At 40.6% G+C, this 27,748-nt stretch overlaps 1 protein-coding gene across 2 annotated transcripts; it reads right to left on the reverse strand.

Moving 5' to 3' along the window:
* Nucleotides 1-1,758: 1,758 nt before the first annotated feature.
* cd164 (CD164 molecule, sialomucin) lies at nucleotides 1,759-26,940 on the reverse strand. Of its 2 annotated transcripts, none has more exons than XM_067985020.1 (7): nucleotides 26,731-26,940; nucleotides 23,059-23,151; nucleotides 14,339-14,416; nucleotides 10,028-10,096; nucleotides 9,801-9,869; nucleotides 7,257-7,325; nucleotides 1,759-4,548 (listed from the first exon to the last, which is right to left on the reverse strand). In XM_067985020.1, exons 1-7 carry the CDS (start codon nucleotides 26,789-26,791, stop codon nucleotides 4,382-4,384), a joined length of 606 nt encoding a protein of 201 aa, XP_067841121.1. In that variant the 5' UTR covers nucleotides 26,792-26,940; the 3' UTR covers nucleotides 1,759-4,381. The 2 variants fall into 2 exon arrangements, with proteins under 2 accessions (XP_067841121.1, XP_067841120.1); XM_067985019.1 differs by lacking the exon at nucleotides 26,731-26,940 and adding an exon at nucleotides 25,197-26,103.
* Between the last annotated feature and the right edge of the window lie 808 nt (nucleotides 26,941-27,748).

The following is a 27,748-nucleotide window of genomic DNA, read 5'->3' on the forward strand; positions in this document are numbered from 1 at the left end:
ACTCTCATTCCCACCTAGTTTTGTGTCATCAGCAAACTTAGAAATATTACATTTGGTCCCCCTCATCCAAACCAGTGATATAGATTGCAAATAGCTGGGGCCCAAGCACCAATCCCTGCAGTACCCCCACTAGTCAGAGACTGCCAACATGAAAAAGACCCAATTATTCCTACTGTTTTCTGTCTGTTAACCAATTTTCAATCCATACCAGTATAGTACCCCCAATTCTATGTGCTCAACTTTGTTCACCAACCTCTTGAGTGGTATCTTATCGAAAGCCTTCTGAAAATCCAAATATACCACATCCACTAGTTCCCCCTCATCTGTTCTACTAGTTACATCCTCAAAGAACTCCAACAGGTTTGTCAAACATGATTTCCCTTTCATAAATCCATGTTGACTGCCAAATCCTATTATTTTCTAAGTGTTCTGTTATCACATCCTTTATAAAAGATTCTAGCATTTTCCCTACCACTGATGTCAGGCTAACAGGCCTGTAATTCCCTGTTTTCTCTTCCCTCCTTTCTTAAATAGTGGGGTTACATTTGCCACCCTCCAATCTGCAGGAACCATTCCAGAATCTATGGAATTTTGGAAGATGACAACTAATGCATCCACTATCTCTAAGCCACCTCTTTCAAAACCCTGGCATTTATCAACTTTCAGTCCTATTAGTTTTTTTTTTAAAAGTACTAGAGAAATTAATACTAATTTCTTTCAGTTCCTCTTTCTCACCAGACCCTTGGTGCTCTAGTATTGCTGGGAGGTTTTTTGTGTCTTCTTCCGTGAAGTATTTGCTTAAAGGGCACAATTTCAAATTTTGCAGATGACAAAATTTGGAAGTGTAGTAAACAATCAGGATGGTAATAGCCTGGCTGGTGGAAAGGGCAGACACATGGCAGATGAAATTTAATGCAGAGAGGTGCGAAGTGATACATTTTGGCAGGAAGAATGAGGTGAGGCAATATAAACTAAAATGATAATTCTAAAAGGGGTGCAGGAACAGAAAGACCTGGGTGTATGCGTGCACAATCTTTGAAGGTGGCAGGATAGGTTGAGGAAGCAGTTAAAAAAGTATATAGGATCCTGGGCTTTATAAATAGCAGCATAGAGTACAAAAGGAAGTTGTGTTGAACTTTTATGAAAGCCTTAGAGAGGGTGCAGAAATGATTTACTAGAATGGTTCAAGGGATGAAGGACTTCAGTTACATGGATAGACTGGAGTTGTTTTTAAGAGCAGAGAAGGTTAAGAGGCTATTTGATAAAAGTTTTCAAAATCATGAAGGGTTTAGATAAAGTAATTAAAGAGAAATTGTTCCCATTGGCAGAAGGGTTGAGAACCAGAGGACACAGATTTAAGATGGATTGGCAAAAGAACCAAAGGTGACACAAGGAAAAACTTTTTTGTTTTATGCAGCAAGTAGTTATGATTTGGAATGCATTGCCTGAAAGGGTGGTGGAAGCATGTTCAATCATGGCTTTCAAAAAGGAATTGGATAAATACTTGAAGGGAAAAAAATTGCAGGGCTACGAGGAAAGAACGGGACTAACTGGATCGCTCTTACAAGAGTCAGCCTGAGACGAATGGCCTCCTTCTGTGCTGTAACCATTCTATGATACCTGTAGCCCCACCATGAGCAGCAGAGTTTGGACCTTGCTATGTGGGTCAGTGTTCACTGCATTTACTCACTGAGCTAGCTCTACTTCTCATAACTGAAGACATAAATGTGTTAAATAAAAACACTCCAGAAACACACAAACAAGTAAAACATAAAATTTATTGGTTGGTATGGTTACACATTCTGTTCTCAATGAGATATTGTGGGGTGTAAAAACACTTCACAATGTTACAGGTAAAGCAGGCATCCAAAAAAAACTTCAGCTTTTACACATTACATTACACTTTGGCAAGTGAAGGCAGCAGAGTTCTGAACAAAGCACTTCAAAACATTTTATAAAATTAACACCTGTTTCCTCATCTCCCCCCTGCCCTCCAATTACATTTTTTGGCCATACTTCAAGTCAATGGCTTGCAAGTTATCCTTTAAGGCACTTTAACCTGAATTTGATTCTTAATTGCACAGCCTAGACTTAGTGCAAAGCTTCAGCACCTGAATCTAGAGAACAGTAATACAATCTGCAGATATGACTACAAAGTACTGTACAGGGCATGTGTGTGGGTGCTGTGCACATTTCAGTGCAATACATTAAAGCAGGTGAAAAAGCAACATGGATCACCAACAAGGCCCCTCACAGCTGAATGCAATTTAGTCTTTTGGTATACCTAAGTTCACATATATGCTGCAGTCTGACTAAAGCTTTCAGTCGTAATTTAATGTAATAAAGCTGCTAAAGGTGTACACAGTTGCACAAAGAACAAAATGACAGACAGTCCCTTTGGTTTCAGATGACAAACAAAAAACTGCAAGTGCGGCAACAGGACAAGCATAATGCATTAAAAAAAGACAAGTTAGAACACTTGAAGGGCATTAGATTGGATATTACAAGATCAGTTTGGTTTTTCAAGCAGATTTGTTTTTTTTAAAAAAATTCCACAAGTTACAAAAACACAACCTGTCATGTAAAAAATGTTGAATTTAGCTAGCACTGCTGTCTGAAGCTTTCAGAAACTTCTCTGGTTACCCAAAGCCTTTAAATATTGGTGACCAATTGAGCAGTACCCCTGCTATAAAAAACATAACAAGTGAAATTTCCATATTACTAGTGAGAAGTGAATGGTGTGTGCGGGGTTGGGGGGGGAGGGGGGGGGAGAGAAAGGATAGACAAGAGGGAGATTGTGGTATTTTCAGAATGTCAGGTTTTGCCAAATTTTGATCTGGGAAACCAGGTTAGTCACTCTGCTTGAAATATATGCTGCTGGGGCACGATTTTCTCGTAGCTTTTGTGGCTGCTTTGCAAATTTATGAAAAGCTGCAGTTTATGCATACAAAAAAGGGCGGGGGGGGGGGGGGGGGGGGGGGAAGGTGGGAGGAGAGGTATAGGAGTCGGTCAGACCAGAGTATATCCTGCGATTCAAAAGAAAAACATCCCACTGGTCACCAAATGAAAAATCTGGGTAATCAGTTTGCCCATATTCAAATCATCTGCCTCAGGCCAATAATTTTGTACACCACCACTTTTTCCTAACACTAACTTTCCTGGTTACCATTCAAGCTTCAATTACTTCCATCTCCAAGACATACAAGAGCTTACCTGCTCCAACCTGAAAGTAATTACTGTGAAGTTACTGTACACAACTGATCAAATCATTTACAAGATATCAAAGCATTTGACCAACCCCCAGAATTAAACAGCAATATTATACTACACTTCCAAGATTTAAAAATTTAATCTGAAATGATTGTCTTCCAATCTTCACACAACAGAACAATTTCAAGCCAAGTTGCTAAATTCTTCACATTAAGGTCATTGTAAGAGCTACCAACTTTAATGACAACTGCTTAAAGAGGGAAAAAAAATCCTTCTGCTTATATATCTGCTCATTCCTTCCATTTCACACAAACAAGTAAATAGAATGCAGATACTATTCACAACAAAGCAGAAATCTTTAAAGTACCATAACATGCAGTATTTCACAAGAGCCAACAGCTAGGGGAATACTAGAACCAAATTAAACCTCCAAATCACCAATAGTGAACTTTAAATAAAAGCTGTAACATGCTTTCAAATTTTCAACCCATTCATGCATGGCACATAACCATGATCACATATACTGTACCGAAAGTGGAGCGCGTTAATTTGGAGCATGTAAACTTAAAGTGGCCAACAAAAGTCTGGATCTAGTGCAAACAATCCAAAAATATAAATTCAGATTAGAACTTCATTAACGTTCATAATGAGGCCATTACATTGTGTCCGATGTACAATACTATAACATGTTGCTGATGCACGAGGCAAAAAAATTACGGTGCTCCACTAAAAATTACATATTGTAATTTATCCCAGCAATCAGTCCAGTTGGCAGCTCTAGATTACAAATCAACCCTTTTAACACTTAAAAATCTAAACAGAAAATACTTCCATCAATATAGAATGCTGTAGTTTGTTTGAAGGAGGCCCATTTTTCAAGGACAAAAATTTAGCTGAAATAAGGCCACATCTATTTAAGGCATGGCTGTTTTCCCTCCCCCAAATAAAATCATGTGCCCAGTACTAAATTAAGTTTGGGTCTATTGAAGGTTACAGCCCTGTTCAACAAATGATGGCAAGTCAAAACCAAATCAAAAAAAGTTAAACCATGTACACCATTAAGATATGGCTAATTCTAAAGAGTGGCGTGTTATCTCCTGAAACTTAAACCTACACAGCAGACCAACAATGTAAGCAACGGCCAAGACACTGTGGTCCAACAGTAAGGTGCTTAGAGCGTGTGGTAGTTCCTATCCTTGGTTTTGCAGAACTTGACAGCAAAAAAGATTACAGCTTGCAATCCAAGCACAAGCACAATTCCCCCAATGAAACTTGCTGCATCAAATGTAGAGTTCTTATGTGGTGGAGGTGGTGCTAGAGTTGTCCCATTAGTTGTACCTGTAGCAAACAGAATATACACATTAGGATAAAACCCAATTCTGCACACGTGTACAATTGAAAACTATTTACGGTATGAGTCGTCCATTCAGCACACAGTCATTATGCAGTCTAATTTAAAGGGCTGAATAGAGGAGGACCCAGAGTTGACCTCATGCATGTCCTAACAACCAGAGAAACACAAGGGGCCAACAGGTTCCCTAGAGACCAAGTAACTGGAAGTAGGTGGGGTAGCAATAAAGATTCCACTACAGTACTAGAACAATCATATAGGGGAGTGTGAAAAATGTGTTTTGGGTTAGAGTTAATAAGGGAACTATATCTATTATGGAAACGAGAGAGAGAGAGAGAGAGAGAGAGACACACACATACAAACAAATTGGAGAACAATCCAGAAATAATAATCATAATAATGGGTGATTATGTAAAGATAGACTGGGGTAAAAGTAACAAAAGCAAGGGCGGGTGGGGGGGGGGGTGGAGATGAAATTCTACAATGTGCCCATGTTTTTGGTTCAACAAGGAAAGCAACATTGCTTGCTCTACTTTGAGGAAATAAATTGGACAAGTAGGTAATGCAAGGGTAAGGGAACATCAAGGATATTATTGACTAACTATTACAACAACTTGCATTTATATAGCATCTTTAACGTAGAAATAAACATCCCAAGGTACTTCAGAGACACAAAGAAAAAATGAATGCCGAGCCAAAAGGAGGCGATATTAGGACAGTGAGCAAAAGCTTGGTCGAAGAGGTGGTTTTTAAGGAGAATCTTAAAGGTGGCAAGGTGGAGGGGTTTAGGGAGTGAATTTGAGAGAATGGGGCCTATGCAGCTGAAGGCGCAGCCACCAATAGTGAGGTGCAGGGTGGGGTGATGCACAAGAAGCCAAAGTCAGAGGGATTCAGGGGAGGGAGATGGAGGACGTTGCAGGGCTGGATTGTTGGAACTAAGGAGGGGCAAAGCCATGAAGGGATTTAAACACAAAGATGAGACTTTTAAGTGAGGCTTTGGGGGTCGGGGAAACAATGTAGGTCAGCAAGAAGTGATTGATGAGTGGAACTTGGTGCAGGATAGGATACGGGCAGTTTTGGATGAGCTCAAGTTTATAGAAGAGGAAGATTGGAAGTTGGCTAGAAGAGAATTAGCAGAGTCAAGTCTGAGAAACCCTCGTGGATGAGTGTTTCAGTAGCACATGGGCTGAGGCTGGTTCAATATCAAAATTGAAAAAAGGAGAAAGTCAAAGATAAACAAATAAGAAAATCATGCCAATTATATAAAAAAAATCTACAGGAAGAAGCAAAAATGAAAGTTACAAAAGCCAAGAGTGAATATGAAGGACGATTGGCAGTATCATAAATAAGGGTCAGTGATCTCTTAGATTAGTTTTGATCACCTAAAAGGGGTGGGTGAGGTATTTTCCAGCTTCTCTCCCCCCCCCCCCCCTCAATGGCCTGGGTCTTTATCCAGTTTGTCACTTTTGGCAGGAGATTACATGGCTCCAGGTGAGTTGAGTGTGTCTATATTGTGATGCACAAGGCATCACAACTATTTGGGTCAGGCTAGATAGATAGACCAGTTGGTCTTTTCCTGGCCGTCATTTTCATACACTGCAACAGGGCAAACAGAAAATGATTTCTAAATACAAAAATTGAAATATTTTAAGAAAGTGAAGGGCTGATTAGAAATGAGCTAGGAATCGTAATGAGACAAAGGAGTGATAGAGATACAAAATTAGTACTGTGCCTCAGTTTTCACTGAGGTGCGTGGTAATGGGAACGAAAGGATACAAGCGGAGGTGGTGAAGGAGTTCGGATAACTATAGACAACAAAGTAGTACTCGAAACCAATTGGAGGAACTCAGTGGAAAAAGTCTCTGATGGTAGGCATCTTAGAATGCTCAGGGAAGTCAAGGAGGAGCTGGCAGAGGTACTGATCACAATCTTTCAAACATGCTTGGACAAAAGTTGTGCCAGTGGACTGGATGATTACCAACACCTCTGCAAAGGAAAAGGATAGACCAGGTAACTATAGACCAGTCAGCCTAGCATCAGTAGTGGATAAGCTTCTAAATGGTATTACACAGGATAAAATTACTCACTTATAAAGAAACGAGTTGATCATGGACTACCAGCATCAACTGTAATCGTTTTTTTTTTGACAAAATTGATAAAGAAAATACAGTGGAGGTTGGGTATATGCATTTTCAAAGTGCACTGCACTAGAAGCTTATTGATAAAATTAAGGCACACAATATGAAAAGGAAGGTGGCAACGTGGATAGGAAGTTCGTTAAAGGTCAGAAAACAGTGTAGTGAGATTTGGGGTTTCAGTACTTTTTAATAAAAAAAGTAGGCAGATAAGTTGATTAAAGTTGTAAACAAAAGCATTCGTTAGGATGCAGTTCAAACAGTGCCCAGTTTTGGGCACTTTTATCTCCCCCTTTGGCTTGGTATCAATTTTTGTCTTGATTATTCACCAAGGTTGTTACACATGGCTGCGAGATTCTGACCATCCCCACAGATTCATTGAGTTCTAACACCATTATGCCCTCTAATTTTTATATGCAATAATCCAAGGCCTTGTAGAATAGGTTTCCTTTGGTACTAGTTGTTCCAGTCTAAATACATAGGGACATTGTTGGAGATACTATATTTCTACTTCCAAACAAAAGTTATTTTGAGAACATGCAACGTGGTTTCACATTTACCTGCTGTTGTGGTAAGGCTGGTGGTATTGGGCATCAGAGTAACCATAGTGCTAGCTGCAGTGGAAGGAGCTATGCAGGCAAATCGTAACAGAAGTTAACAAAACAAAAGAAATTATACACCATTTCATCGTCACAACTGTCAGTTCAAAACAATTTCTAAATGTGTCACAGTAGGATCAGATTTTAACAGTTGGCCAGAACATGTGGCAGCATTCTGATTCTGGTTATGTACTCGAGCAGCAGTTGCTAATGACAACACCTATGTTTTTAAAAAAATGCAGAATCTGTATTGGGCAATAACCAAAATCAAAACAATGCAACTTGAGCCTATTATGTTACTGCTTCATGGTATCAATGCCTAGCAACTTAACATACCATAGAATCAGAATAATACAGCGCAGGCAGCCATTTGGCCCATCATGCCTATGCTGGCGCTTTGAAAGCTATCCAGTAAGTCCCACCCCCCTACTCTTTCCCCATAGCCCTGCAAATTTTTCCTTTAGAACTAGAAAATATTATAGGTGGACAGCATTTAAAAAACGACATAGGGAAAGGAAAAAAAAACCACACACAAGAAACAGAATAACCTATAAGTGTTTAAATGGAAAACAGGTGATGGTTAAATGGGCAAAATGCTATTAGGAGGAAACAGAGAAATTAAATAAAAAACATGAGACAGTGAGTGAACAGCTAAAGGAGTCCAAGACCATACCAGTTCCTGTGCTTCTGCCCTTGGCTCCCCTCATCATCTCTTTCTCTAACCTAGTATTTGTTGCTCACATTGCAGTTTCCTCTACCTCAGTGACGACTTTGCTGAACACCTCTTCTGTCCACATGTGCAACCCTGAGCTCCTGGTCACTTACCACTTAAATTCTCTGTTCCACTCCAACTTCTATCCTTGGTCTTCTACACTGGTCCAATGAAGCTCACTCAACTCAGGCTCAAGGAACAGCACCTTATCTTTGTTAGGCATCATGCAGCTCTCTGGCCTAAATATTGACTTTAACGACTTCAGACCTTAACTATAGCTCGTTTTCTCTGGCAGCAAGTGCTGGCAATGTGGGATGGGTTGCCAGCCTTTCCTAGGAATTGGTGGTGCTTGGTATCTGTACTGGCAAGGTACTCTGCACCCTTGATATTGACCTGCTTTCTTCTGCTCAACTTTTCATGCTTCCTTTTCTACCTGCTTATTCACCACCCCTTTACCTATTCACCCATATCCTGTCTCATTTTAAAGAAAAAATCCTTGATTTCTCTGATTATGCCTCCTATTGTCTCATGCTAATTTAACTGCCTCCTACTTGCCACTTCAGCACTATGCAGATCATTCTGCATTTGCTGCGGGAGGGGCTTTTTTTCCCAATATCCTTATTCTGTTCCTTTTTTTTTTAAAAAAGGGTACATCTGTAATATTTTCTAGTTCTGAGGAACACCATACCCAAAACTTCTAATCTGTTTGCTCCACAGATGTCGCCTAGCCTGTGTGTTTCCAGCATTTTTGGCTTTTGTTTGATTTCCAGTCTGCAGTTTTTTGCTTTTCCTTCCTGATCTTTGTTGGCTCATTTACCCACTGACTATCAGGAATGTCCAGGTCAGATAATTAAAGTGCTTTTCTTCACACTTGAACTGGACTTGATCCGAGTTTTGGCACAAGAACATCACTCTGCCAAGTTTCTATAGAGCCACACTGGTCTCGTTGGTTTTCTAAGTGCTCCATCTGGCAAAGTGTTAGCATCACTGGTCTCATCAACTTCTCATTTGTTACTCTGAATCATCCCCATCAAAAAGCTAGATACAGTCTGCCTAATTTCAACTGCTAGATCTTATCTTGAACATAAAAACTCCAGTGAGGCACAGCAAACAAGCTCTTAAGCATAAGAGTTTTAAAAATATATTTCTCTTACCCCTTAGGTGAAATTGTAATCTGATGTTCTTCAGTGAGCAGAATGGTAGTGTAGATAAATCAAGATACTTGGACTGATGCCAATTACATGCATACCCTCACTGACTGATAAAATGTGACTTTTTGGACAGTAGTACTATTTTTGTCAGGTAGTTCCCAGGAAAGATTACCATTACATTAGGTACCCAATGGGTTTTTAATTCCACTGGGTCAGTTGAATTACCAATTTTTTTTGGTCAACCAGGTATGACAGAATCATACTCAAAGTTAATATACCATACTGCTGAAATTCACAGAGCTTTAGTTTGCTCTACATGGAGTGCCCACTCTCTCTAGCCATCCTACCAGTCAAGGTACTGTCTTGCAGTATTATCTGAACCAGAGTGGGAAGAATCTCAGGACCAGAATATGGGTTTATCCTTCCAGATCCCATCAATAAGCCAGGGTTACTTGGCTAATTAATAAGACCTTGGAGTATTGCTGACCTTCTTGGCTCAGAAGTTAGTTTCCACATCCACCACAGAGATCTTACTTTTCTGTCTCCCTCCATCCATCCATTCCCACCAAAAAGCAAACACCCAAATAAATACTTCTATAGTAATGTGAAGGACCACAGTTACCCATCAGATTCTTCTATTACCTGAAGTGGAAGAGTTTGAAGAATTGGTAGCTGAAGCAGAGGTTGGAACTGCAGTTGACTTTGCAGGGGCTGAAGGACAAGAACGTCATGAAAAGCATTTAAAAGTAGCCAACAGAACTTGCACCAGGTACATCCTCAACAGATTGCCTCATACAGTACAAGTTGCACTTACAGAATTTAAAGCTACAGTATCCTAGGATTGATGAAAGATCAGATTCTTCTATTACCTGAAGTGGAAGAGTTTGAAGAATTGGTAGTTGAAGCAGGAGTTGGCTCTGTAGTTGCATTTGCAGGGACTAAAGGACAAGAACAGCAAGAAAAGCATTTAAAGTAGCCAACACAACTTGTACCAGGTAAGTCCTCAACAGATTGCATCACACAGTACAAGTCGCATTTACACAATGTAAAGCTAGAGTATCCGGAGATTTTCATAGTTGTTAAAAATTGACTTTTAAAATCCTGTTTCCAATCTGAAGGCAAACTCATCACAGCTTGTGTACATCAGTCTTTCTTTCCCCAGATCTCAAGAGATGTGGTTAACAGGACTTGCAACTTTATCTAGCAAACCATCCAAAAGGTCAAAATGTACTTTTAAAAATTGCTTACTACTTAATCTCAAAGATTAAGATCTGTAGTATTAAAAGGTAAAGCAGCAACTTGGATAGAGGGGTGCTAAGGAACAGAAAGGAGTGCAGGAGCAAATGGACATTTCTCTGATTTGGGGACATAGCAAAGTGGCAGAGAATGCAGGAAAGGACAACAGTCATGAGGGGAGTGGATAGATAGGTCATAAATGCAATTCAACATAGATAAATCAGAAATATATTTGAGAAAAAAAGAGAATGGAAATAGAGTCTACGCAGTAAACGTTCAATGAAATAGATGCCCAAAAGTGCACACAGTTCTTTAAAAACAGGATATCAGGTGAAAAAAAGATATTGAAATGGCAAATTAATTGGAATGGGGCACTGAATTCAAAAGTGATTAATCTAAAGTCATTGGTTGGGCCACAACTGGAGTGCTGTATGGAGTTTTGGATATTCCATTATAAAAATATTGGAGCCATGGAAAAAAAGTACACCATTAATTCATTCAAATACCACCAAGGATGAGAGGATATTGGTATGACAACAAAAAAAGAAAATCTAGAATGGTAGGCACTAAAGCAGAAAAGGGTGGGGTGAGAAGGGGGAACCAACAGAACAGTTCCACATTATGGAACACAAAGACCAGGGAAATGGGATTACAACAGATAGCTGCAATGGGGGAGCTGGCAGTGGGTTAGATGTCTTCTGCACTAGAATTTCTACAACTAGAGAAACTGATAGTTGCAATCCTTTACTGAAGTGCAAGAGTTATTGACTTTACAAATCCAAGAGATGGATGCTAAAGCTTTTTAGTACACAAGAGTATATATACCATAAAACAGTCACCACATTTACATCATGCAAGATTATTTTGCAAACCTCAAGAATTGCATTACACATAAATCTAAACTTTAACAGACTCACTAGAGTCAAGAGGTTTCCTGCAGTTTGGGTTTGAGGTTTGCCACTTAAAACAAGAATAATGCAAGCAGTTTTAAAAAGATCATCTGGGGTTTAATGATAAAACCCAAGATTTTGAATGCTGTAATTCTTGTATGAACATCTACACTGCATTGATGGCAAGGTGCAGGTTATTGACAGTTTGACGGGTGTAGTAAGGAATCTCTAGATACAGAATATCAAGGAAGATGGTTACGTTCCAAGCTTCTCTTTTTTTTTTAAAACCTTGAACACAAATTTGGACCGATTATGCTTTAGCCAATATTAAGCCTCCAACGCTGATGTACACTTAGATTGGATTCTGGGAGAGTGGCAACCATGATCAGTCTCTCCAAGTTTACATAGTTCAATTCAGCACCCTTTTCCAGGCAGCAGAATCATAGACCCATTAAAAAAAAAGGTCTATGATGCTGTCACCTGAATTAAGTAGGTAGATTTAGTGTTAATGCAAGGAGCCAGATCACTGATGGCAGATTCCTGGATGCAGAGTAGAGCTCCTTTTACTCTTCCCCAATGTGACTCAGACCTCCTCAGGAGGAACACCCTACACAAGTGTGGCAATTCTCCCCGCCCCCCCCCCCCCCCCGACTTTTCACACACCAGCCACCTTGTAGTCTCTCTTGAGCGAGACTGTCAATGTGTGTCAAATTAAAGGCATGCTGTATGTCCACTAGAACTGAATTGAGACTGCCCAAATCCATTTCACATAATCCAATTACAACTAGCAACCAGAAGAAACTTTCATCCCACAAGTTAGGCTGGTTGTGAACCCAGAGGTGAAAGACCTGTGTCTAACCCATTGCATCATCCAATTCCAATGTATTGTTCTTTTAACTTGGATTTCAGGAGCCAGGCTTTTAAATTAAACTGGGTCAGACTCTGTCACAGGGCTATGCAAATCAGATTTAACAGCATAAATGCTGGGAGCTGACTCAAGAATGGTAGGTTCCCAAAGTTTGAATTGAAATATGAAAGCACATCAGAATAGATTATTTCTAGATGCAATTTTAGGCATCTCACCAGAAAGGAAAATTGGTTCCAGCTCAAAAACTGATCAAGGTCCAATTGTCACCGCACTATATGTAAAGCATTAAGAAGGTTGAGAGGCCTGTTAATACGAGGGATTTTTTTTTTAGTGCTACAGACCAGCTTTATAAATTTCCACTATAGTGAAGGCAAATGGAGCTTAATGCCATGGTATGTGTTATAAAATATTTTGGAACACTTTCAGTTGACACTAATCCCAACTTCATTAGCAATTTATAAGCGAGCTTACCAGTTGGATCTAATTTGTATCAAGAATGTTTAAATTCCATTACAAGTGTAATTGCCAAGTAAATGGCTGAGCAGTAGGGAAAGATATTACACAAGTATAAACCAGAATTCAAAAATTTTGCATTTACATAAATTAGTAAACTAAAATCAAAATTTAAAAGTGGGATTTAAGTGAAAACCATCTCACTGACTGGTAATTAGTTTCACTGACTAATTCGCACAGCAGCCATATGACGTTCTGTGTGCAAGAAATCTCTCTGGTGTCTGGTAGCGACCCCCACGTGTCAAGAACAGTCTGCCGAGATGGGACCAGTAACTGTAGGTAGGAACACCTGCCCTCCAAGCAAGTTACAACAGGGTTGCATCCCAGAGTTGCACACTGCTACTGCGTGCAGCTGCGACAGTTCCTAACCTGCATGCCAAGGTCAAACACCTCTGAATCTGATTTTTTAAAAAACTTTGATCAGCTCTGAAATAAGAGGAACAGAGCCATAAAATATTGGTCACAATACCCTAATTAGAATTGGGTTATTAAATTTATTTATCACTGAATAAAGTTTACCCATTTTAAGGAATCGCCTGTGTCAAATTTTCCAGGTTGGAAACACAAATAGAGTTTAAGGCAAACACACTCCGAACTGTTTCACTTCAAATCAAGGTGCCCTCAGCTTGGTCAATACTGCATGTTAAATATTTAGGGCAGACCTCTGACTGAAAGGATTACTCTTGGTTATTTATCAACATATTCAGGTACTGGATATCAACCTGGGAAAACACAGCTTGAGAAGTCTCAACGCAATTCATATGGATGTGGTGAGGCTTCACCTTGGTATATTCTTAACTATATGCAATTTGTGCAACATTAGTTTCTTCTGTAGGTAGATTTAGTTAGGCATACTATCTGCTATTCTAATGGAGACATTATCCCAGTTATTTTAATTAGATTAGCTCCATTAAAATAGTGATAGGCAATATGCATGCAAGTATCAGACCCCCTCCCACGATTAGATAACCATCCCAAATTGTTTTTAAATCTCTCAGCTTTTAGTTCTAATGAAGGCTGCACGCCCAAAAATGTCAATCTATCTTTCTCTTTACAGATACTGACTAACCTGCCATATATTTCCAGCATTTTGTTTTCACAGCTACTTTTTAAATTCAGTTTTGTGCACACAGTCAGCAGGTGTGACTGAACTTGAATATCCTGATTTGTGATGTCCACAGGGTTAGACTGAAGCATTACTGTAACGTTGAGCAATCAGATTTGAATTTACTTATGCAGTATTGGTGGGACTGATCTTTAGGAATGAAAAGCTGCAATTCTGTTTTACCAGTCTTTAATTAGACTACTAGTGTAGTGTAATCTATTCAAGCTAACGCTACAAGAAACTTAGTATATACTTTAAATTTTCTCCCTTTTGCTGGATACCAATTACCAGTATCCCCACAATGAAGCAATTTAAAGCTTTGCCTTTCATTTGAAAATTGCATCAGTCTCCATTTTGCTTCTAAATTGTCACTTCTATCTTATGCATTTCTATAAATCTACTTATCATTCCATTTTATAAAAAGGAATACAATTAGCAAATTGGGTAAGAGAGGAATCCAACCAAGATTACATTTTGGTGCAAATGTGCTACCAAAGTTGCCTCAGAATTAGCCATTTTTAGAAAATCTCACAATTCAGGTACACATTTAATGAATTGAATGGCTCACCTTTACACACAGTCTCATTCACCGCTAAGCATTTCTTTGGTACAGCATACGTTGCATTGACACATGTACTAGTAGCATCTAGAACACATTAAAAAAGTTATCAATTATACATAGAACCACAGAAGTTTAAAGCACATAATTTAGAACTATTCCAACGAGAACCTTTTTTTAAACCAGCATTGCATGGAAATCTGGGTGAAAGAATAGCAGTTATGATTCCTAGAAATTTAAACACAGCTGAATTTTCCACTTACTGTGGAACCTTTTAATTGCCAACTTTTTCACAGGACAAAGCCACACGAAAGACAGTGCCTCACCGCACAGCCTTTAAAACCTATAATTTTTTTTTTTAAATTCAGAGGACATGGGTATTACTGGCAAGGTTGGCATTTATTGCCCATTGCTAGATATCCTGAGGTGGTAGTGAGCCTTCTACTTGAACCGTTGTTGTAACAATTTAATACAACTAAGTGGCTTGCTAGACCACTTCAGAGAGCAGTTAAGAATCGACCATGTTGGTGTGGGACTGGACTCACGTACAAGCCGAACTGAGTAAGGACAGCAGGTTTCTCTTAAATGATCTACTTTTCCCTGAGATGCGAAAATTGTCTCCAAAGTGAACCAGTTGGGTTTTTAACGACAATCCGACAGCTTCATGGTCACATTTACCAATATCAGCTTTTATTTCCAGATGATTTTTTAAAAAAAACTGAATTCAAAGTCTGAAACTGTCATGGCGGGATTTAAACTCACATTCTCTGGATTATTAATCCAGGCTTCTGGATTACTAGCCCAATAATATAACTACTATGCTACCCAAAGGCATAATGTCTGCTATTCTAATGGAGAAGTTACCTCAACTATTTTAATTAGATAGCTCCTCTGTTAAAACAGTCATGATGTGGTACTTCCTCCAGTACTTCCCCGGAGCGGAGAAACTACGCCATGTTCTCCGCAGCCTTCAACATGTCATCAATGAGGACAAACACCTCGCTATGGCCATCCCCACACCTCCACTACTTGCCTTTAAACAGCCACCCAACCTCAAACAGACCATCGTTCGCAGCAAACTACCTAGCTTTCAAGAGAACAGCGTCCACGACGCCACACAACCCTGCCACGGTAACCTCTGCAAGACATGCCAGATCATCGACACAGATACCACCATCACACGAGATGACACCACCCACCAGGTGCATGGTTCATACTCCTGTGACTCGGCCAACGTTGTCTACCTCATACGTTGCAGGAAAGGATGCCCCAGAGCATGGTACATTGGCGAGACCATGCAGACGCTGCGACAACGGATGAACGGACACCGCGCAACAATCGCCAAACAGGAGGGTTCCCTCCCAGTCGGGGAACACTTCAGCAGTCATGGACATTCATCCACCGACCTTCGGGTAAGCGTACTCCAAGGCGGCCTTCGAGACACACGACAACGCAAAATCGTCGAGCAGAAATTGATAGCCAAGTTCCGCACCCATGAGGACGGCCTCAACCGGGATCTTGGGTTCATGTCACGCTACACGTTACCCCACCAGCGAACAAATGTTATCTATTTTTAATATAATGGGTCATTTGCTGGCTCTCTCTGCCTTCCGGATGTTTCTGCCTCTCTCTGTGTTTTTTTTCTCTGTTTTTTTTCCCTGTTTGTTTTTTTGTTGAATGTGTATTCGGGGGTTCTGCAGGTGACACCTCTCTGTCTGAACACGGTGATTGCCTTGGCAACGGGCAGTTGCAGGGGCAGTCTGTAAACACCACGTATTGTTCAATATGTATAAATGCGTAGGCTTCAAGGAGCTCTTGAAACATTTGCCTGAGGAAGGAGAAAATCTCCGAAAGCTTGTGAATTTAAAATAAAATTGCTGGACTATAACTTGGTGTTGTAAAATTGTTTACAATTGTTAAAACAGTGATAGGGAAAGTCTAGTCTAGGCTAGTTTCTTAGGATTCTACAAGCAACCATACTACAAAATGAGGATTCATTTCCAGCTTGTGCAGTGGGAAGCATTTTTTAAAGAAACTCTGGGTGAGTATAAATTTCCACTCAGTCAGAAGGCCAAACCAATTATGGCTCAACAACAAATAGGGGCTTGCAGTTCACTAATGCTACAGGTCAAAACACCAGCTAATGAATGCAGTTTGCCATTAACTGGTGAAGAACAGTATCAAAATTGCTGAATAATTTGCATGAAAAAGGAACAAAAGGAGATCCTCTAATGAACCATGGACATCATACAATATAAAAACCACCTTCAAACAAATGTTGGAGATAATTTAGAATGATAGAAGCATGTGATTTAGGGCTAGCTGACTCAGTAGAATACCAGTGGACCTTTTTAATCATGTGGGTGGATTATCCTAGTGGATAACTAGCCTGAACTAACCAAGAACTCCACCAAAGGTAGGAAAGCTTGTTTTAACAGTTGTCACCTATCAATATCAAGGCAATCAACAAGCATACTGATCGATATATCCAAGCCTAACTTCTGACCGTAATATTTCTGCTGTGGCAGAAATCACGTTTCTGTTCAATGCCAGGATGTCTGAGAATGACAGTTTGCGAAGGGAAAAGAGAAACTGGTCAGCAGGGTAAATTTCAATCCTCCTGTTCACATTTTTTGTATAACTCATGAATGCTAGCAAAATGGAAGAAATATGTAACCTGTATGTCCAGGACAGATATCGCACAGCTTCCAAGCTAATGCAATCTTCATCCTTCAGCAGAACTACAAACTTTATATATGGGCTCCATGGCACACACCAGTGCAGCCCACTAATACAGCTTGGACTCTGTTCCTCATGGGATCACATCTTTGGTGTACTAAGTTAGTTTATGTTAACATACAAACAGGAGTAGGCTATTCAGCCCCTCGAGCCTGTTCCGCCATTCAATTAGATCATGGTTGATCTGAGTCTTAACTCCATCTACCCTGCCTTTGTTTCATAACACTGAAGTAACATACTGGAGGGTTACTGTTAAGGTACAATTCCCTGGGGGACAAAGACAATGCCTTCAGGAATGGTGGAGAAAGGAGACAACTGATGGAATTTGTTTTGATCATATGGCTACATTTTTTAAAGATGCCAGAGTTGCAGATTAAAAACCCAAGTGTGAAGTTATTGTAGCTAAGGCATCTGAATGCCACAAACTGACAAACTTTATGCATTATTGGGGAAAATTCTGTTCCCAAAGACAGTACAATTCTCCCACCTAATGATATAATATAGGTAAAGCACAGAGCTGATTCAATCTCTGGATATTGGAGAAAATGCCTCAATCTGAAGTTTAGAGTAACCCAATGCCAACACTCCGCTGGATCTCGTCTCAACTTGCTTTAAGGAGGTTTTCCTAATAGAGTGCTGTTGTTAGCATGTGTGCAATACTTCTGTCTAATGCAAGCGAGCTGACCCCCAGAGAACCGGAGAACCATATTTTCATGGGTCTTCTAAGCTGCCATTGGGTCTCCAGTTAAGACCAAGCTGTCCTACCCTTTAAAAATGGGAATTAAGGGTCTCTGCTCTCCATTAGGAGCAGCAGGAGAAAAAAGATGCACAGGTGTGGGGGGAAGGAAAGAGAGAAAGTACAAGGTTCACTTGAGGATCACTCCAAAAGGAATGCTTTTATAACAAAAGTGCCATGATATTGACCAACATGAGCACTTGGATCAGTTCATAACTCCCAAATGCATTCCAAGTTTCTTGTGCAAAGAAAGTAGTCACAAGGTCTACTGCTGGGTAACCCATTTAGGAAAACTGGTTCAAGGCATCATGCGGTAGAGGCAGCAACACCTCCTTCACATGATGGCAATAATGGCAGCAGGCATCCTTATGGTATTTTATGCATCCAATGCACTTTATCATTGAGGCAGTGGTCTCTGGCATCTGCACCCCTTTACCAGACCAGGCAATGTTTAACCTAAAATGGTGGTCACAAGGTGGGAACCTTTTATGAGGATGCGACTGCGACTTCTGGCTTCACTGCTGGTGCCAAAAAAGGTTCCAAGGCAGTAATAGCAAGTTCCAAATCTGGGTACTGGCATGAACCAGACAGCAGGGTGCTTAAAAAATATCAAGCTCAAGGCAGCAGGAGGTTCTATGTGGCCCAGGAGATTTGGGATATGTGATGAAGGAAGGGGAGAAAACAATCATACCGGTATGATTCAGTTGAAAAGTCAGCAAAATAAAAAGGCAGAAAAAAAGGAAAAAATTTCCTGTTTACACTAAAAAAAAATCCAGAGATCTCTGTTGCATCAAAAATAAAATAAAATGCGTTTAAGAGTTTTAACATCAGCAACCAAACTATCGTGACGGCAAGCAAAATGCAGGAAGAACCAGCTTCCACAGAAGTAACAGGAATCCCCTGCGAGTCAAGCAATGTGAGCCAGAGGAAGTGGAGGAAACAATTACACATTTTGCTGCTGTTATGCAGAAACATCGGAGGGGAAATATTTCTGAAGACAACTTAGGAGTTTTTTTCCCCCCCCAAACGGTGTTGTCCCCCTAGCTGCATCACCCCACTCTCACCACCTCTTTCAGTTTCATTCTTGTCGAAATGAAAATTTACAGTTGGTTCCAAACTGTGAACTATAAGTAACCAGGACACACTGAATTCATAAGCATAACAGTTTACTGCCTGGTCCAAACATCCACTGATTTCAGGCCAGCATTGCTGTATAAACATAGAACAGGCCTTCTCATCTAATGTAATTAGGAGTCATATGACTAATAGGAACTCTGCATCAGATCCACATCAGGCATCTGAAAAACACAGCCAAAGGCAAAGAAACTACACATAGAATGCCCTCAAGGACCCATATCCCCATCCAAGTAAGTTCATAGAATGATAAGCACAGAAGGAGGCCATTTGACTAATCATGCCTATGTTAGCTCTTTGAAAGAGCTATCAAATTAGTCCCTGCTTTTTGTTGTGGGGAAAGGAGGTGCAGGAGAACAGACAACTCGGCCACAGTAAGCAGACAGTAGTATAGTGTGAATGTGCAAAGCACATTTTAAATATACATAAAACATCTGCATTTGCAACCATCAAACCTTGTTCGTCAAATAAAAGGTTAAGTGACTGGTGACACTAGTGAATTCCTGGGAATGCAGACCAACAGTGTAAGCAGGTTACTTCATACACATCACATCCAGCACCAAACCAGGAGCAGAATTACACTTGGTGACAGGCAGAATGGAGTGACCACAGTTCAGAGCAGAGAAGCTCTGGCATACAGTACAGGTTACACTGGCACACTATCAGGATGAGACTAACCCTTCATTGGTAACTCATGATACAGGCAATTATATTGCACAGCACTCAGATTTCACACTCAATGAAACCTTCCCCAGCCTGCTACTGAAATTAAAAGGTCAAGATTTTCTCTCCATCAGTGCAAATTATATACACATCATTTCCACTGGATCATTTTTATTAAGGATGTTACAGTAAATACTCTGGTATTATTTATCATGAAGTTTAAAATCATGGTTTACAGCACAGAATAAAAGGCATAGGCCTACCTTGTCTGTGCCGGCTCTGCTCGAGCAATCCAAAACCAGTCCCACTGCCCTGGACTCCATGGTCCTACGAAGTACTTGTTTAAGAATATACTTCATAAATTCTGAAAAGTGTTTACATTGTAGGATTTGACGTTTCAATTACAATATTGGTGTTTTATTTAAGCTCATTGAAAAAAAGTTGTTAAAGGGACCATTCAAAATGGTAGGCTAATGCAGCATTAAAAACAGAATATTTGGGAGGATTCTTGAACTCTTGGAGAAACTATGAAGGTCTGGTTTGTTGCTTACATTGACTTTGAGAGAACCATCCTAATCAAACCTGTATTCTTACATGACCTTCAACAAAAAGATTCAGAAGCCTGCACTTGCCCAGAGATCCGTAAGAGAAGCTGGCAAGTGCACAATTTGTTCAGTTCATCGTTAATCTAACCCGTAAATCAGTCCATCCCATCACATTTAGCAAGCTTTCTGTAATGTAATCTTGAGTACTGTATGACTATGCCTAGTTCCTTTTTCTTCCTCCGCAGGCTTATATACAGCCATTTTGGTGTCCTGTACCTGGTCAGAAAAAGTTTATTTTGAGTCAGTTTTTACCATTAGGCATCCAACATTTTTTTAAAAAGCACAGGGTGCACTTGCCATCGGCTACTTTTAAAATGCATGAAAAAGTGATTTTAAGATCCAAGATGTTGACTGGGGAAATTACCAGAAAGGCATAAAAACACCAAGTGAAAATATGATTTTGAAGGCATGGCGGCCCACACCTGAACTCCCAATCTCATATGGGCTGCTAGAGGAGTGTTTTCCCAGAGGAAGATAAAGAAGTTGAGCTGCACCTTTCAATAGATGGTTCAAGAGCAGACTAGGTAGAGGCCCGAGATTAGGTTGCTTGCCTGCCTTCTAGATCGAATGTTACAAGAGGAAGAATGTAAATTAATAAGGATAGTGGAGAATAATGATGTGGAAGGGGAGGCAGAAAGAGAAGGAAAAAGTACCATGTTAACCCTGAATTTATTCTACTGCAGTCAGTAATTGTTCAATTTCCTCATCCAACCAAAAAGGTTGGAATCATGTTTTTAAACTTTTTTTTTACTCAATTCATACCACCACCGTACTGAACTCAGCAGTACTCTTAGAATTAATGGTGGTTTTTAAGCTAAACCACACGTTTTTTGTTTGACTTGTTCTAGCAGACTCCTCTTGGTGATGCAGTTGCTGGTACAGAATATCTTTACATACACACAAAGATCCCATTTCACTTAACAGTTTTCTTCCTTCTTTTCCCCCCCGGCCCGACCCATAAAGACTGAACGATGATTTGCATTATTTCTAAAATGACTTCGGTACCAGACAGAAGATATTCAAAGACACAAAACATCACCTATTCAGGTTGGGCCTAATGAAGGATTGACTTCCACTCCCTGAACTTATCAAATCTTCCAACCACACCATCTGAAGATGTACCAGTAACCACATTAGCAAAACAAAGATACAAATATATATCACAAGTCCAGACTGCATGTTAACTGGTAATTTTCAGAGCAGTGCCTCTTAAAACAAATCAGTAGGTAGTTCTTTGGAGCAGAATTGATATGTAGTACTTACAATGCCACAAAAATCAAGGAACATATCCTCCATGTAATCACTGCAATAAGTAAATTTGGACTTAAAAAAATGTCCCTCATGTACCCATTTTTAAAGCTATATAACCCCACTAAACATTAACTCAATGGACAAGTATTTGAATTTAATTGTACTCTAATTAGTGAGCAGGTTTTATAGTTGATAACAGCTTAAAAAAGAATCCACATTTCAAACTTATTTCCCCACCTGATCCCCTGTGGTGTTGCCCATTTTCAGATGATATGCTGTTGTACACAACATGAGCATTGTGTCATGTAACACTACATTATTCTACTGCTAATGTGGAACTGCGTTCAAGCTGCCTTGTCCCCGATAAGTTCTGAAACTCAGTCTATTCTAACTTTACTATTTATAATAGACTGGATCATAAGAATATAAAAATTCATTTGATAGTCTAAGAATGGAACTTTCTACTATATGGTAACAACCACTGAACTTATACAAATACTGACAATGCAAACAAGTCAGAGACCAGCACCAAGACTGTAATGTATACAAAAAATGATGGCCTTAACCAAGAATTTCATTTTGGACCATCAGCAACAGAAGAAGTTAAATTTGAGAAAAGGCTATTTGGCCCATTGAACTTCATCCTCTAGTACTCTAACTTTTCCAGCAAAGCATTCAACTTAATTTTGAGCACTTATAAATATTTTTATTTGTGCAACATTCCCCCAATAGATTATATTCAAATAATTAAACACTTGGAAAAGAAATTATTTCCAACACCTTTTAAATTTACTTTTCACTTATTTAAAATTTATGCTCTCTGGTCCTACTAGCATTTCTTTCATAAGAATTCTAGGACAGGAGGAGGCCATTCAGCCCATTGCACCTGTGCCAGCTCCACATCAACTTTCATTCGTATAGCACCTTTAAATGTAACAAAACGCTTCAGAGCTATTCTCATTCCCCTTTTCTTTCTTCCATATCTCTTATTATTCCCCTTCAAAATATTTAAATATACTTTGATGAAATAATGTTTACTTTATCTACCTGCACCATTTAATATTTAGCTACCTCCATGAGGTCCCTCTTTTAACCCTGTCTCTAGACTGTAGGACTGTAGAGCTTGAGCACCTCTAAATTTGAGTATAGTCTAATATAGAAGTTTGCGTTGTAAATTATGTTCCAGTAAACTTAAATTTATGATATTTTCAATTCAAAATATTCTGACGTTTTCATCTGTCTTAATTGCAAGAGGATATTGTTTTATGCGGTCTGTATTAGAACTGGAAAGGTGATCTGTTTTTATTGGAAATTACAGAGGGATACCAATGGAATTATCCCAATTAGTCTCTGGCAGAAAATTGTTAAGTTTTTGGAAGAGCTGTACTCAAGGTCTATGTCTAGACTTTGTCTTACCAATCAATTAATACAAAGTGGACAAATTTGCTGAGAGTATAATTTATTTAAAGCACAATATAAGTGATTCCTGCAGGAACCTACTATTTATCTAAATACATGACTTAAAGAACTCACCTATCTGCAAAAACATGATAGTTGCTGGTGGTTCTTATACTATAATAGAACACAACAATTGCTTTTACCTGAGCAGATCAGCCAGACGCAGCTTGTGTTGGCACTTGTGAGGTTCATAGAGGAAGTACAATTAGCACAGTCCTGAAAATCTTCACATTTCTCTAGAAATATGTATAAAAATAGTAAGTCAGTCCTAAATGTCATGCAGTGGTTTCTAAAGTTAAGATTTAATACAAAATAATCAGAGCTACTTGGAAAGCCATCTACCATATTACTTTGGTACTGAAATACTAAAAACAAGAGTGCAGTCAACTATATTAATGTAGGAAATAGCTTTGAACACAAATTAATGTGGATTTAATTAGGGGATGAGACATTAAACCAAGGCCCCAAATGCCCCCTCAAGTGGATCTAAAAGATCCCATGACACTATTTCAAAGAACAGGGGTAATTTCCCCATGTCCTGGCCAACATTTATCCCTCAGCCAATGGATGATCTGGTCATTATCTCACTGCTGTTCATGGGACCTTGCTATGTGCAAATTGGCTGCCATGTTATCGACATTACAACAGTTACTACACTTCAAAAATACTTCACTGGCTGTGAAGTTCCTTGGGGTGTCCCGAGGTCGTGAAAGGTGCTATATAAATGCAAGTTCTTTTGTTCTTTCTTTAGAGAGACATTAAGTAGTAATTTAACAGTAGACCAATATTTTCAATGGGAAAAAGTACTTCTGGATTGTATTACTGGCACCACAACAACTTCTACGGGATTCCTTAAGGAATCTCTGCTTCTCAGGAAGTGGTGTGCAATGCGAACATAGCTGCCAAGATGCAGCAGAATTAAGTCAAGCATGAAATCAAAAAAAAGTATTTGATTTCTAAGTTTGCATAATCAGTGCCAAAGTTATATGATGAATTTACCTAAATCAGGTAAAAGATTATGCTAGCCCAGGAACCTAAAATAAAATGAATTTATTAAAATGCTAGTGACTATACGCTTCGTAGCACCCAAGATTGGGAGCATCTAAACTGCTGCCTTTGGCCCACAAGTTGAACCCGAGCCCTAGGAATCTAGCCCACAATGTTCAGGAATCTCAGCCTGCTTATATTTATTTGCTGGTTTGAAAGGAGCTGCTTTAGTGCTCAGTGGTAAATAAATCCTAAATCAGAACACCAAGGTCTGCTAGTATTCACAATTTGAGGGACACACAAACAAATATGAACATTTATTTAAACATTGTGCACTGCTCCCACAGTTTCACATTACACACTTTTTAGTCCATGAAGACAAAAAGCTTGGAATCTCCCACCCTAGATGAGTGTCTGTTTATTTCTCCAAATAGTTGTCCTGTAGCAACATTAGAAAGTAGCCTTCCCGTTTTGCTCCCAACTCCAATTGATACCATTCGGCAGCTGCAGCCTCTATTCTCATTCATCTCTGTCCCAAGGCAGGTATACTTTATTTTTATCTCTTCTACAAATTATTGGCATGCCTCTGAGCCTCTAAATATATATACTGCATATATTAAATCCTGAAAGAAAACATTGGAGATATGATAGATAGGATTTTTTTAAATTCCAGGGTGGGGGGGGGGGGGGGTTGGAATGAGGAGAAAGGAGAATTTTAAGAGGCTTAAAAAACTTCAGATTTTTCCTGCAGACCTTTACCAAAAAACCATTAGAACAAATAATGGTGGTATTCTTTAGCACAGGCAACAGCTCTTCCTTCAGCACTGAAACTGGCCCTTGACTTAAAACATGAAATGTAAGCAAGTTGTTTCCTGAGCAACAGAACACCATCCCAGTACACAAAGTTAATCTCTGCTGAAACACAACAGTAGTGTGCTATGCAATGGCGTAGTAGGCTTGAGTATTCAACTTTCTAAGATCCCTGATCAGAGTCTGATCAGCAGAGGGAAGGAAAATCAGACACTTAAGACTTCATGGACCGTGGGAGGATGAAGTTACAGGAACAGTTATCCCAGGCCTATTTTACGTGCCTCTCTTCACAGATATAAGGGTCAATTAACCGGCTTTCAGCTGAATGGTCTGCAGGCTAGAAGGACAGAATTGCAGGGAGAGAAATAAAATCCCAGAGCATCACCATCAGTGCTTTAAAAATACAATATGGTTAACATCCATTCATTTCTGTTCAAATACCAAGAGCTAGATCTCAGACAAACTTTGGAGAAACTGAACTTACCAACGTGATGAACGCAAGTGAATCTCAGCAGTGATCTCAGGGAATTTCAGTAGGGTCATTCCTCCCACAGAGTTTTAAACCCAAGTTTAGTGTTACCTAATTACTACTACCCAATACTACTTTTTTTTGTATTATATTCATGGTCAGGATATGGGCAGTGCTGGCAAGGCCACCATTTATTGCCTATCCCCACTATTCCAATATGAAAAGCTCCAGTAGAAATGTCAATGCTACCCAAGATCTCAGGCTGATTCCGCTGACTGGAGAGTCTAGAACTAGAGGACACGGTCTCAGGATAAGGGGGTCAGACATTTAGGACTGAGATGAGGAGGAATTTCTTCATTCAGAGGGTTGTGAATCTTTGGAATTGTCTACCCCGGAGGGCTGTGGATGCTCAGTAGTTGAGTATATTCAAGGCTGAGATTGATAGATTTTTGAACTCTAGGAGAGTCAAGGATACAGGGATCGGGCAGGAAAGTGGAGTTGAGGTCAAAGATCAGCCATGATCGTACTGAATGACGGAGCAGGCTCGAGGGGCCGTGTGGCCTACTCCTATCTCTTATGTTAAGAGAAAGAAAGAACTTGCATTAATACAACACGGTGCCCTTCATAGTCTCGGGACGTCCCAAAAAGCCCGCCACAACCAATTAAGCACTTTTGAAGTGTAATCAAGATTGGGGAAAGTAGACACAAAAAACGGGCTAAAAAAAAAAAAATCTTTGATTTCTTTTACCGTGTCCACCATTTTGGGCCCATGGTCGAACTGGGCCTTTTGACGGCGGCAGGTTCACAACCTCCTGCAACAGTCACTGCATCGCAGGACCCTCCGAATCAGCGGGGAGGATGATGATCCTGGGACAGCAGGCCGGTCAACACCTGACTACAAATACCCGCTGACAGCGGATTAATGTCGGTGACCATCTAAAGACACCCCCCCCCCTCCCCCCCGGCGGGAGGTCTCGGCGACACTCGGGAAAAGTTCAGTCACAAGATTAAAACACACACACAGCCTCCCGCAGGTAAAATGTCAGTCGAGGCCGTCGTTTAGGCCTGAAATCTTACGGGGACTCTCTCTCTCTCTCTCTCTTCTGAATGATCGGGCGGTGCGACGAACGTTTGCTCTCCCTCCCCCCACCCCCTCCCACCCCCTCCCTCCCGCGCCCCGCAGGCAGACTGAACCCACCGGGAGTGAGAGGGGGGGGGGGGGGGGGGGAAGAAAAGTTTGTCAAAACGGGGGAAGATCTGTTTGAGGGACTCCGTGAGAAGGATCGGTCGGTCGAATAGGCCTCGGGCCGCTGGCTGGGGAACGCTGCCTGAGGTGGAGCGAGGACCCGCCGCTCGCGTTCACCCCACCCCCTCCCTCCCGCCCGCTTCTCGCGCTCTCCCCCGCCCGCCCGCCCGCCGGTCCACCCGCCCGCTTCTCGCGCTCTCCCCCGCCCGCCCGCCGGTCCACCCGCCCGCTTCTCGCGCTCCGCCCGCCCGCCGGTCCACCCGCCCGCTTCTCGCGCTCCCCCCTCCCGGGAATGGAACGTACCTGCACACAACCTCGCGCTCCAGCACAGCAGGACGACGCCGCACAGCACCGGCCAACGCATAGTGACAGCCGGCAACCCTCGTGAATGCAGGGGGGATAAAAGGAGGGGAACTGAAAGCCGACCGACCGACCCGCCTGCGCACTTTCTCCCTTCGCCCGCTCTCGCGACCGGGAATGAAACTTCCTGCTGCAGCTCATGTGACTGCGGTGCCGGGGAGGAGCCGGATCCGGGACCGCCGGATAGGCTGAGTCCAGTTACTGCACAAAAAGGTTCAGGCTAAGAAAATTGGGAATGTTGCGCGTTTAACTGTTTACCTCTCGAAGGAAATTGCGGTTTTATACAGTTCAAATGCAACACCGTAACTATCGTGTTAAGGGCTCCACGAAGAAACTTGCAAATTACATACTTTTAGAAAATCAACAATTTTTTTTCAATTAAAAACGATTTCAAGGTGCACTGTCTATGAAAAAAATATTTTGCAAATACTGGCAGTGTCTCTATATATCTTATTGCATTGCGAAATCAGTCATCACCGTATTTATGTGCGATATGGTGGTGAAAAGTGGCACATAACTGTTTCCTGCAAACGAATTGATATGTTTTACTTATCTAACTTCCTTCAGTTGTGGTGCAAAGTACATGCGAAAAAAAACAAATCACGGACAGAAAAGCAATTGTGTGACTACATTGAAACCTAGGGGTGAATTTACACTGCAAGTTTAGTATCAGTGTGAAATGTAAGGAGTCTTACAACACCAGGGTTATAGTCCAACAGCTTTATTTGAAATCACAAGCTTTCCGAGCTTTCCTCCTTCATCAGGTGAGTGTAGGATTCCATAAAGGCACAGCATATATAGTCAGACTATATTTGCTGTGCCTTTATGGAATCCTACACTCACCTGACAAAGGAGGAAAGCTCCAAAAGCTTGTGATTTCAAATAAAGCTGTTGGACTATAACCCTGGTGTTGTAAGACTCCTTACATTTGTCCACCCCAGTCCTTCACCGGCATCTCCAC

The sequence above is a fragment of the Heptranchias perlo genome, chromosome 5 (genome assembly GCF_035084215.1).
Source record: "Heptranchias perlo isolate sHepPer1 chromosome 5, sHepPer1.hap1, whole genome shotgun sequence".
Lineage (NCBI taxonomy): Eukaryota > Metazoa > Chordata > Chondrichthyes > Hexanchiformes > Hexanchidae > Heptranchias > Heptranchias perlo.